At 42.6% G+C, this 11,706-nt stretch overlaps 1 protein-coding gene across 1 annotated transcript; it reads left to right on the top strand.

Annotated features, from left to right (window-relative positions):
• Positions 1–2,939: 2,939 nt before the first annotated feature.
• On the top strand, positions 2,940–11,128 carry LOC308524370 (stromelysin-1-like). Its single transcript, XM_081098756.1, has 10 exons — positions 2,940–3,106; positions 4,289–4,533; positions 4,632–4,780; positions 4,918–5,043; positions 6,684–6,848; positions 7,033–7,171; positions 7,769–7,902; positions 8,311–8,470; positions 9,616–9,719; positions 10,726–11,128. The coding sequence occupies exons 1-10, from the start codon at positions 3,002–3,004 to the stop codon at positions 10,824–10,826; spliced, it is 1,428 nt and encodes a 475-aa protein (XP_080954882.1). The 5' UTR covers positions 2,940–3,001; the 3' UTR covers positions 10,827–11,128.
• Positions 11,129–11,706: the final 578 nt, after the last annotated feature.

Here is an 11,706-nt window from a genome sequence, read left to right as displayed (position 1 = left end):
ACAGCCTCCTGGTGATCGCTCATTATGGTGTGAGGGCATCACAGCGTGAGGGCGTCACGACCACATAGGCTTTTATTAATAGGACTAGAGGCCCAGTGCACAAAATTTATGCACTGTGGGGAGAGGGTCCCTCAGCCCAGCCTGCGTCCTCTCTCAGTCTGGGACCCCTTAATCCTTACCACCTGCCTCTTGCTGCTCCTTACCTCTCTGCTCACTGCTCCTTAGTGTTGCCATGGAGGCAGGAGAAGCTCCCTCCACCGCCGCTGCACTCGCCAGCCATGAGCTCAGCTTCTGGCTGAGCTGCACTCCCCCTGTGGGAGCACACTGACCAGCAGGGGACAGCTCCTGCTTTGGGCATCTGCCCCTTGGTGATCAGTGCACATCATAGCGACCAGTCATTCTGCCAGTCCTTCCGCAGTTCAGTTGATTTGCATATTAGGCTTTTATTATATAGGATTTGTGTGAGCTCTTATATGTTAAAGATACTAAGTATTTATCAAATATTTGCTGCAAATACATTTTCCCCAGTTTGACTTTTAAAATCTAGGTTCATTAGTGATTTCCCCTATAGCCACATGGATTCCTTTAGATGCCCGTTTTCTTCCTTGTTGGAATTCTATGTTATTTTTATTTCTATAATTTCTTTTTTTAGGAGTCTCTTATTCTTGTTGAGTTATGTTTTACCTAGTGTTTGCAGCCATGGGATCATAATGACTTCACTTCTAACTTTATTTTTTAAAATATGTTTTCACTTATTTGAGAGAGAGAGAGAGAGAGAGGAAGAAAGAAAGAGAGAAACATTGAGCCCACAATCAGGGCATGTGCCCTGACAGGGAACCTAACCAGCAACTTATTGGTATACAGGACAGACATCCAGGCCCGGGCCTCAGGCTTTTTACTCTGTTGTTAATGCTCACAGGAGTCAAAAGGTCCTTCACAGGTGGTTTATTATGCTAATGAGCTCATAGTTTCTGAAAGAGGCTGAAGATTCTCATGCAGGGTTTTCACAGGACAGGGGCACCTCTCAGAACCCCTACTCCTAGGAGTCCGGCCTTTCAGCAGCAATAACAGAACAGCTAACAGGAATGGCCACTTAAAACAGGCCCCAGCGCTCTTCTAAGTGCTTCAGCTGGCGACCTGGTTGATCCACAACCCCAGGAGGCGGCACTGTTATTCCCAGCTTTCAGATGAGAAAGCAAAGGCCTGGAGTGATTTGCCCACGTGCAGGGCAGAGCTGGGAGGCACACGAGCGGGGCTGCTGGGGACAGATGTGCACACAGATGACGCAGGGATTCCTGGCGTGAGTGACAACTGAGGCAGGACAGGACAGGACAGTGCCAGGAAGAGAGAGAAGGCAGCGGGTACTGCACCGGAGACCCAGGGAGCACATGCTGGGACCCGGCTGGGCTCCTGACCCTCAGGGGTTTCATATTGCAGAGCCATCTTGCCCGGGAATCCGGAATCCGAGTTCTCCCAGGGGCCCCAGGACAATTCCCACACCTGCCTACATTGCCAGTTAAGCACTGGGGTTCGTAAGCCCAGGGAGGGCAGGGGGCAGACAATCACAGTGGCAACAGTGAGCGCCTAGTACCTGTCAAGCACCGGGCTGAGAGCCTTACCTGCACAATCTTATGCAAACTCTGTGACATTCCATTGAGGCCGGTACTATTATCATACCCATTTTATAGATGAAGAAACGGAGGCTCAGAGAGGTTACAGAGCTCTAACTGGCAGAGTCTGTGTGACTCCAAAGTCTGTATATTGTCACCACATCCCTCTGCTACCTCTGACCCTCAGGTGGGTGGCATTGCTAAGTCCAGCTTTTTTCCTCCCTCCTGCTCTGGGACACCCGATGATGAGCAGGGCTGAGCAGAGGAGGAGAGAAGGGGCTCCGAGGGACCCAGCAGGGACTCTAGAGCCTGGCGATGAGGGACCTCTAGAGCCTGGCGATAAGGAAACAGATTTGCGGTTTCCAGGCTGTTCTATTGTATCTTCTTCCCACTAATGGAAACTGATAGGCCATGGGCCATCAGACCCTGCTGGCCAGGGGAGGGACAGAGAGGTGGTCAGTGTGCCTCATAGTGACTGGTCAAATGGTCGTTCTGGTCACTCCTGTTAGGGTCAATTTGCATATGACCCTTTTATGATATATGAAAATTGATGTGAACAATACTTGACAAAGAAAAGGAAGGAAAGGAAAGGGACAGAAAGGAAAGTAAAGGGAAAGAAAAGTAAACAGGGAGGAGAGGAGAGGAGAAGGAAGCCGGGAGAGGGGAGAGGTAGGAAGGGGAGGGGAGGGGAGGGGAGAAATAAATGAACAGCATGGAGAAAGAAATTAGTATGGCTTTTTGTTAAGTTCAAAGTATCTACTAGTTTGAATTTACAGAGAAGGCAAAGGGATTGAAAGAGAATTTTTAAATAGTGTAGAAGAATTTTAGTCTAGTGAACAATATAATTCATTTTAATTTTATTAGCATTCACAAAACAGCTGTTACAGATCTGCTGCCCATTAATCAATGAATACAGAATTAAGACCAACCAAAGAGACTGGATGCACTTTTAAAACTCATTTAAAACTTCTATGCAATTCTGACATTTTACTAAGTCAGCTTCCATCTCTCAAACACACAAACATAAATTGTCTTGTAAACTCCAGTCACTTTTTTTCCAGAGTAAAAAAAAAAAAAAAAAAAAAAAGCCCAGTTTTTTCTTTCGTAATACAGGAAGCATTTCCTGGAGATTAATCATTATTTTGACTTGCAAATTTGGAATGGTTGAGAGAAATTAGTAAAGTAGCTTGTAACATCCTACGTTGGGTTTGGGATTTTTGGAAGTGGTTCTGCTGCTCTCCGGATGACAGCGATAGTGAGTCAAGCTGCTGAGGGTGATCTAAACAAACACTGTCAGCCTATAAAGGTGGGGCTCCAGAGGGAGGACCTAGAAGAGGTTAGGCAAAGAGCAAGGCACTAAGACAACCCAGATCTGAGCGCAGCCTGGAGCAATGAAGAATCTTCCTGTGCTACTGCTGCTGAGTCTGGCAGTTTGCTCAGCCCATCCGCTGAACAGAGCTGCAAGGGACGAGGAGGACAGCATGGACCTAGTTCAGGTAACTAAGGGAGACAGCCTTCACGCTCATTCACAGGGCCAAGTGGGGAAACCACCTCTGCTTTCCATTCATAAAACGCGTGCAGAGTGGTTTGAATTACGGTGCATGGCTAGCTCACGCACAGAGAGTTATATAGAGTTTTGCATGTGGGAGAGGTCTCGGTTTCACACTGTTTGGGCACCTCCTGTCACATAGGGCAAAGCGAAGGCCAGGTGTTTTCCTAAGGTCACAGACGGCATAGCAAGGAGAGTGGAGGAGATGTATCTTGCTTTGGAATTTCTTTGGGTATTTTTTTTTTTTTAATAAGAGAAAATAACGGAATTTCATACATACAGATGTATGGGAACTCGGCATCCATGGGCCAGAGACCCCACCTACAGGAGAGGCTCAGAGACAGAAATGGGATTGAGGTATATGAGGCATCCTGAGCTAGGAATGAGGTAATGCACCTCAGGGGTCTCGAAGGGTCATTGCAGGATGAGGAGAGATGATTAGTAAATAACAGGTTGCCCTCACATATAGGTGGGTCCAAAAGGTTATCTGTGGTAGTATTTTATGGGCAAGCCCTCTAATTCAAATTCTTCCTGGATGTTAAGGGTGGGAGGCAGAAGTTTCTCTGGAAGTTCAGGGTGGGAGGCTAAAGTTGCCTTTAGCTCAAAATAATCTGCATATCACACAGGCACATTTTGGGGTGACTTGATCTGGATGCCCCCTTCCCCATAGGGAACCTTTAGATATTTTCATCCAATGTACAAATAACTAGATTTTTATGTTGCTAGTGTCATGTTTAGACACAGGGATTTATCCATTTACTTTTCTTAAGCCAAGTCCTTGTGAGACACACAAAATAGAAAATTGAGGGAACTGGATAAATATACCTGAAATATACAATGATGCCCAGAGAAGTAGGTTTGTTTTTTCTCCTTTAAATTGATTAGATCTGTAGTTAAATGTTCTACTTAATTTCAATTTGGTAATAAACTAAGCTGTAGAGATTATTTAGTTACAAAGATTAAACAAAAGTGAAGAGTCTATAATTAAAAAGTTAAACAGAATGTGACACTTATTTCATCAAACCAGAGGAATACTTAAAATAGATGAAGTGGGCAACTGCACAAATGTCCTCCAAAAGCCTAAAAAGTCCTGAGAATGACCTAAAAACTACACATTTTATTCCAATAGCACTACCTCGAAAACTACTACAACCTTGCAAAAGACGCAACACAGTTTGCTAGAAGGAAGGACAGTAGCCCTGTTGTTAAAAAAATCCAAGAAATGCAGAAGTTCCTGGGGCTGAAGGTGACAGGGAAGCTGGACTCAGCCACGCTGGAGGTGATGCGCAAGCCCAGGTGCGGAGTCCCTGACATCGGAGAATTCAGGACCTTTCCCGGCATGCCAAAGTGGAGGAAGACTCACCTCACCTACAGGTAATGAATGGGTCCTGAGAGGTTTCCACATAATACTGAGATTTTATAAGGGGCTATGTCAGGAGAAAATATTATCTTCTTCAATTGTCCTCATTCAGGATTGTGAATTACACACTGGATTTGCCAAGAGATGCTGTTGATTCTGCCATTGAGAAAGCTCTGAAAGTCTGGGAGGAGGTGACTCCACTGACATTCTCCAGGATCTATGAAGGAGAGGCTGACATAATGATCACATTTGCAGTTAGAAGTAAGAAACAAAACCAAGCAACATTAACAACAAAAACATGAAATGCATCTATTTACTTGGTGGTATTTTATTGGAAAAGTTTCCAAAGTGATTGTAGTTACCCCTCTTTCCAGTAAAAAATTTTTTTTCTCTATTAGAACATGGAGACTTTTTCGATTTTGATGGACCTGGAATGGTTTTGGCTCATGCCTATCCACCCGGGCCAGGGATTAATGGAGATGCTCACTTTGATGATGACGAACAATGGACAAAGGATACATCAGGTTAGTTTTATGTCTCTCAGAATGATTTTTTTTTATATTTGGAAAATTATTAATAACTAAGAACATTCAAGAAATGGGTTGTTTTATATTTGCTGATGGGTCAAGGACCAGCAGAATATATTTTTGTTGTAATCATTATTAACAACATTTTCAGATGTCTAAAAATGTTTATTTTCTATCTAGGTGAGAACATTATAGGAAGCATCATTAAGTATTTCTTTGATTAATCTGGTTCTTGTGTGATTTTAAACCATCAGTAAAAACAATTTCTCATTATATCAAATAGCAGATATTCAAATTGTAGATTGTATCCCATTGAATCTATACTAACATGTGCCCTGGATATTGATTATATTCAACTGGGGAAATGTCCCCCAATTACTTCTTTACTCTCCCAAACAGAAATGAGAATTAAATTCCAGAAACTGAGGTTTCAGTTCAGGTTTTTCTGGTTAGAATAACATTTTACTCTCTCTAGGTTAAGAAGGGTTATTGTGGATTTATTCTGAAGGAAAGGAGCAACCCCCAAATAAAATGTTTCTCAGTTTATAACTGGACTAGCGGCTCAGTGCATGAATTCATGCACGGGTGGGGTCCAGCCGGCCAGCCCCAATCAGGGCCAATTGGGCTGGGCTGGCTGAGGGGAGGGGTTGTGGGTGGTTGGCCGGCAGGCCTCATCCCCTGGTCGAACTCCCGGTGGAGGGAAAAATTTGCATATTAGCCTTTTATTATATAGGATACTTTGAGGTATAGCTTCCAAAGTTTCAAACAATTGGCTAAAATAAATACTCCTGAAATTTAATTGGGATTTATAATAAAAATGCAAACAGAATCCCTATAGAGAGTACAAATGTGAGGTTAGTTAATGCTGGATAAAAGCCTTAGTTTGATTGAATTAGCAACTTCTTCCTTCAAAGGAACATTCCTGCAAAGTCGTAAATGAGAACTTTAAAAGTAAAGTCCACTTACTTGGCATTTCAGTCCTAATTACCCAATGCCTTCCAATTATCAGCATTCTAATTTATTCTTATAACATGAAGAAAAAAAATCTGAATACAGCAAGTGTTTGTGTGGCCAAAATCTCTTATGACAAATGCTAGACATGATTGAGCATGTTATGTCTTAAATCAATTTTACAAATTCTATGACATCTATCATTATTATTTTTGGAGCCAATATGTATTAAATAATCATCACGAGGCAGAAAAATTATGCAGGCAATATTCTGATGGCAAATAATGGCAGTAAGATTGTTTAAGGATTTCAAATTGAGATATATAAGCTGTGATTCATTTAATTTAGACTGTAACCAACAAAGGTTAATCCAGTAAGACAGTATTTAGCTTTTCATTGACGAATGAAGAGAAATAAGTTTGTTCTATTCCAGAGTATGAGAAAAGGGACCTGGTTCTCATAAAGTTAACAGGCTCCTGAGAGAGGAATAGTTGGACATGGCTAGACACTTTGTCTCAAAGATTGATGTCACTAACAGGCCTTGAAAAAACAGCCTGCCACTAAAACTCAAGGCATAAAAAGCCCTGTGTGCTTCCTGAAAGTAAACAAATACAATACACAGCCGACATCTGTAATGTACATGCATTTAAGACATAAGTAACTCTTATTTATGATTTCCTAAATAGGGACCAATTTATTCATCGTTGCTGCTCATGAATTTGGCCATTCCCTGGGTCTCGGACACTCGACCTACCCTGAAGCTTTGATGTACTCAGTCTACAACTCATCCCCAGACCTGGCCAGGTTCCGCCTTTCTCAAGATGATGTGACTGGCATTCAGTCCCTGTATGGTGAGTGATGCTGGGGAAATGAGGCATCCTAGCTTCCCCGGGATGATCGTCAGGAAAGCTTTAAAATGCTGCAGGAAGCATTTGCAGTCAGCTCAGAGCCCTTTGGGAGTGTTTGGGAAGTATACGCCCTGACAGAAGCATCACACCCTCCTAATGTTTGCATCCTCACGTCTGTTCTCTGTAGGACCTCCCCCAGCTTCCCCTGATGACCCTGTGAAGCCCACAGAATCCGCAAGTCCTCAGACACCGGCCATGTGTGATCCCACTTTGTCCTTCGACGCTGTCACCACCCTGAGGGGAGAAATCCTGTTCTTTAAAGACAGGTCAGACCAGGAAATCATCTTTTGATGTGCAACGCTTGAAAATGAAAACAAACAGAAACTTAATAGAGGCTTTTACACATTATAAACAAAAATGATTGCTCTGAACTGAAATGATTTGGGTCCGGTGCTCCAATTCCCACATTTCCCTAAAACTGTCCCGTTCATTGTTGAAGATGTACACAGCATGATGTAATTTTTGTCCTCCAATTTTTCCAAATGGTGTAAGTCCTGGTTGCTTTTAAGTCAGATACTTACACACATCTGCCTATCTTTTTGGAAACGTAAAAGATGATATATAACATTTACACTGTTTTACATGAATTGCAGGAATTTAAGGCTTATAGTCAGCCAATTAACTTGCATTGTGGGATAACTTTCTCTTCACAGAAGACGGGTATTCTGTAATCCTATGGCAGGAGGTCTAGTGCAGTTTTCTGAAGAAAAAAGAAAAATATTTTCCCAGTGGCAATATACCTGATCTCTGTCAGTCACCCAGCCTAGAAGCTGAGGGAATGGCAGGAGATGGGTTGGGCAGGAAAATGTGATAAAGATGGAAGGCGGTTTTTCAATTTTCACTTCTTTTTACATGTATTCCAGGCACTTTTGGCGCAAATCCCTAAGGACTCTTGAACCTGGATTTTATTTGATCTCTTCGTTTTGGCCATCTCTTCCTTCAGGAATGGATGCTGCATATGAAGTGACTAGCAGGGATGTTGTTTTCATTTTTAAAGGTAATTATTATGTAATAATTTTTTAACCTGTTGAAATAAACCCTCTCACAGGAAAACTGAATAGGACTTTAATTTTTTCTATTGTGACAAATTCTGTCTACTTTAGTACTCCAGCTAATGATGTAATGACTGAGACTGGCACTGCTTTATTTATATATTTTGCAGAAGATAAAAATGAGCACAGTAATATAAATTGCTCAGTTGTATATTCCCTCATTCAATCTGTGCTCATTCATTCATTCAATGAACAATTTTTTTTTTAAATGTCCACGTTGAGCTGGTGAGTAAATCTAAAATTCTGGCTTCCTATTTACTATAAAATCAAAGGTGCTGAAACATATTTCTAAAGCCAAAAGGTTTTAACTGTTATAAACTCCAGGTGACTCTGAATTATTATTTTTTAAACAGGAAAGCAGTTCTGGGCCGTCCGAGGAAGTGAGGTGCAAGCAGGTTACCCTAGAGGCATCCACATCCTGGGTTTTCCGCCAAGTGTAAAAAAAATAGATGCAGCCATTTTTGATAAACAAAAGAAGAAAACATACTTCTTTGTAGAGGACAAATACTGGAGGTAATATGCGATCAGAATGACTGTGTATGGAGTCTAATCAGGGACATGTTTTTCTCTCTAAGGAAATCCCCTGCCTCACGCAGCTCTGCTTCCCTCTCAGTAGGAAGAATGGGGACTTAGACAAGTGTGGGGAGGTGCTTACTCTAAAAAGCAGTGTCTGGAAACAGGCATTTCATGAGCTCTTCTGTTCTGAGTCCCATGGACAATAGGAGGGAGCTTCCCTTTGTGCCGTTGCCCAACCTGCCAGAAGTGCCCTCTTCTCTCCTGTACCTGCACCTGCCCCACCCCCACCCATCCTCAAGTCCTGGCTTCAGTCCCACCAGCTCTATGAAGGTTTCCCTCCTGGACTCCAAACCCAGCTGGGCTTTTCTTCTTTGAAAGAAGCCCTGAGAACCCAGGCCATTGTCCCAAAGGTCTAGTCATTATGTTGTTGGGTGTTTGTCTTGTCTTACCAACTTTACTATATGATTCTCAACGGATTCCTTTAACCTCACTGACTAATTGCCTCTGCCTGTTTCAGAGGACAATGAGCAGAGGCAGTCTAGGTTCATGGATAGAACCCAAGACTCATAGAGAGGCTGATGCCTAGTCATCTGCCCAGACTCTGAGACATCTGAGCAGACCAACCCGGTTCTACCCAATGAGTCCAAAATGCATTTCCTGTGCTTTGTTTCTTGTTCTAATCCCATTTTCTAAGAGACTGGCATAGAAAACCCCGTTGTTCAGGGTCAGGAGGGCATATATGAGCCAGGTATGATGGGGAACTTGAAATTTGCATTTAGATGATTGATTCCACTCACTTTATGTATCTGTTCATACCTTCATGTCCTTGTGATAGAAAGATGATTAAGGTTCTTTCTGCCCAGGCTTAAGAAATATAGTAATGAACAGCATTTTCTAGATCAAAATGTTGCTTCTGTTCTGGGGGAAGAGAATTTAAAAATAATTTTTTGAAGAGCTAAGTTTACAGTACCACTAAAGTCACATATTTCTGCAGTGTTAAGAATGTTTATCATTTACTTGCAGTACTTGGAAAGTTTACTAGAATTCCACATTAACAATTCCACATAAACTTAACATGGTTTAAGAATTTTGGTAACCTGGCCTCTATGCAAAGCTGACCTGCATTCTTTTATTTGGTGCAGATTTGATGAGAAGAAACAGTCAATGGATCCGGGCTTTCCCAGGCAAATAGTGGAAGACTTTCCAGGGGTTGGCCCAAAGGTTGATGCTGTTTTTGAAGCATTTGGTAAGTGATACTTATCTTATTGGCAATGAGGCCCTTGAAACATTTGATAGCATCAGAGGAAAGAGAATTGAAATAATTTTTAATAGCAGGTTTTCTTTAACCAGTTATCTCCTCCCTCCCTAAGTTTAAATTTACGAATTTTTAACCAATCATACAAATTTACGAATTTTTAACCAATCATATAAGTTGTTTTGAATTATGAAGATATGTAGCACAAATTTCTCCACTTAACTTTATACATCCAGATAAAATCAAAGTCAGTATAAAAATCCCCTCACGTGGTGTGGCCAAACCTAACACTGGCTGGCTGGCTTTCTCCTCCACGCCAAGCTGGCGCTCCTACTAATGCCCAGGGAGGTTTTTCTCTACCTTTCTTGAGTCGTCAGTCATTGGCCACATTAGTCAGTTGCAAATACTTATATTTCCATGCACCCAAAGTTTGAAAAGTTCTTTCCTACTCAAGCATAGGTGGGTGGAGGCTGGTGGTCTCTACTGCAGAGTAGCCATAGCACCAGGAAGGCAGAGCCACAGCGGGTCCCCTGGGCTCCTCCAAGGCCAGAATGCCCCTCCGGCTGCCATGTGGGGAAAAGGGAGGAGTGTTAAGAAGAAAGAAAATAAAGAGAGTATAATTTCCCAGGGAGCAGAGAATTTCCTCTGATTGGAAGCAAAATAACCTAATAACCCGGAGCCTGGCTTTGCTATCTGACAGAGCTGGGATGGAATGCTGTCTCCATCCTTTCCTTTGAGCATTTAAATCTGTCTGAACTGCAACTTGCTCTGTATCATGGGGTTGGCTATACTTTCCTCAAAGGACCGTTGCAGAAATAAAAGGGGGCGGGGTTAGGGGAGGGGAGACACATGTGAAATGCTTAATACATAGTCCCTGGTGCATAGTACATTCTAAAACACTTTGCACTCCTAGTTATCTATTATTCTGAGGTTTCGTATGTTGTCAAATTTATTTATTTGAAAAACATCCCACTATCTCCCTTGTCTGTATTTGCAGGGTTTTTCTATTTCTTCAGTGGATCGTCACAGTTGGAGTTTGACCCAAATGCAAAGAAAGTGACACGTATCTTGAAGAGTAACAGCTGGTTTCATTGTTAGGAGAGATGTGTAGGAAGGCACAACAGGGGCATTTTAAAGGAAGCTGGTAATTCTTCTGCAGTCTTTGTGAGTTGAAAATGGTGCATTTTCTCCTGCCTGCGCAGTGACTGAGAATGCCAGTGCGAACCGTGTGTCTCCCCAGCCAGCTTCACAAGCATCACAGGCCATTCAACCAGCTGCTGAGCTTGCACTTGGGTCACGTGGAGTAACCTCTGCAGGACACTGGGGAACACTCCTGTGCAACAGACCAGGGATTGTATATAGATTATTTGCTCGTTATTTAATAAAGAGGATTTTTCAGTTATTTTGCTTTCTTGTTTTGTTTACTGTTTGTTTCAAGAAAAAATGTCCTCACAATCTCAGGTACACTGTGGACTGAGCAATAGGCAGCCTGGGACGCCCGGCCACTGGTGGTGGAGAAGGGGTCTCCATGGCTGTGTCCTCACAATGGGCTCATCCAGAACAGAGGACCATTTACCACTTGCCGTCCCTCAGGGGGCCTGCATGATACCACATGGATATCATGTGTTCCTGATATGCCCCAGGAGAAAGATCTAAGGCTGTTGCAACCTTGTAGGACAGGGCCTGGGGAAAATTGAGAAGCAGAATCTTATAATTATAGCAAATCACCTACTTCACACACTTCATTTTTCAGGTGGAAAAGTAGAAGTTCATCCATTCTTTTTAAAAATATATATATGTATATATATATTTTATTGGTTTTTTACAGAGAGGAAGGGAGAGGGATAGAAAGTTAGAAACATCGAAGAGAGAGAAGCATCGACCAGATGCCTCCTGCACACCCCCTACTGGGGATGTGCCCGCAACCAAGATACATGCCGTTGACTGGAATCGAACCTGGGACCCCTCAACCCCCAGG

The sequence above is a fragment of the Myotis nattereri genome (assembly GCF_964212035.1).
Source record: "Myotis nattereri genome assembly, chromosome: 9".
Classification (NCBI taxonomy): domain Eukaryota; kingdom Metazoa; phylum Chordata; class Mammalia; order Chiroptera; family Vespertilionidae; genus Myotis; species Myotis nattereri.
The sequence above is the reverse complement of the archived record's forward strand: the minus strand, read 5'-3'. Positions and strand labels throughout refer to the sequence as shown.

Excerpts from the sequence above, each read along its gene's own strand:
- LOC308524370 (XM_081098756.1), top strand. The coding sequence starts at position 3,002 with ATGAAGAATCTTCCTGTGCTACTGCTGCTGAGTCTGGCAGTTTGCTCA. Across the intron at positions 3,107-4,288 it reads ACAGCATGGACCTAGTTCAG|CACTACCTCGAAAACTACTA; the intron begins GTAACTAAGGGA and ends TTATTCCAATAG. Across the intron at positions 4,534-4,631 it reads AAGACTCACCTCACCTACAG|GATTGTGAATTACACACTGG; the intron begins GTAATGAATGGG and ends GTCCTCATTCAG.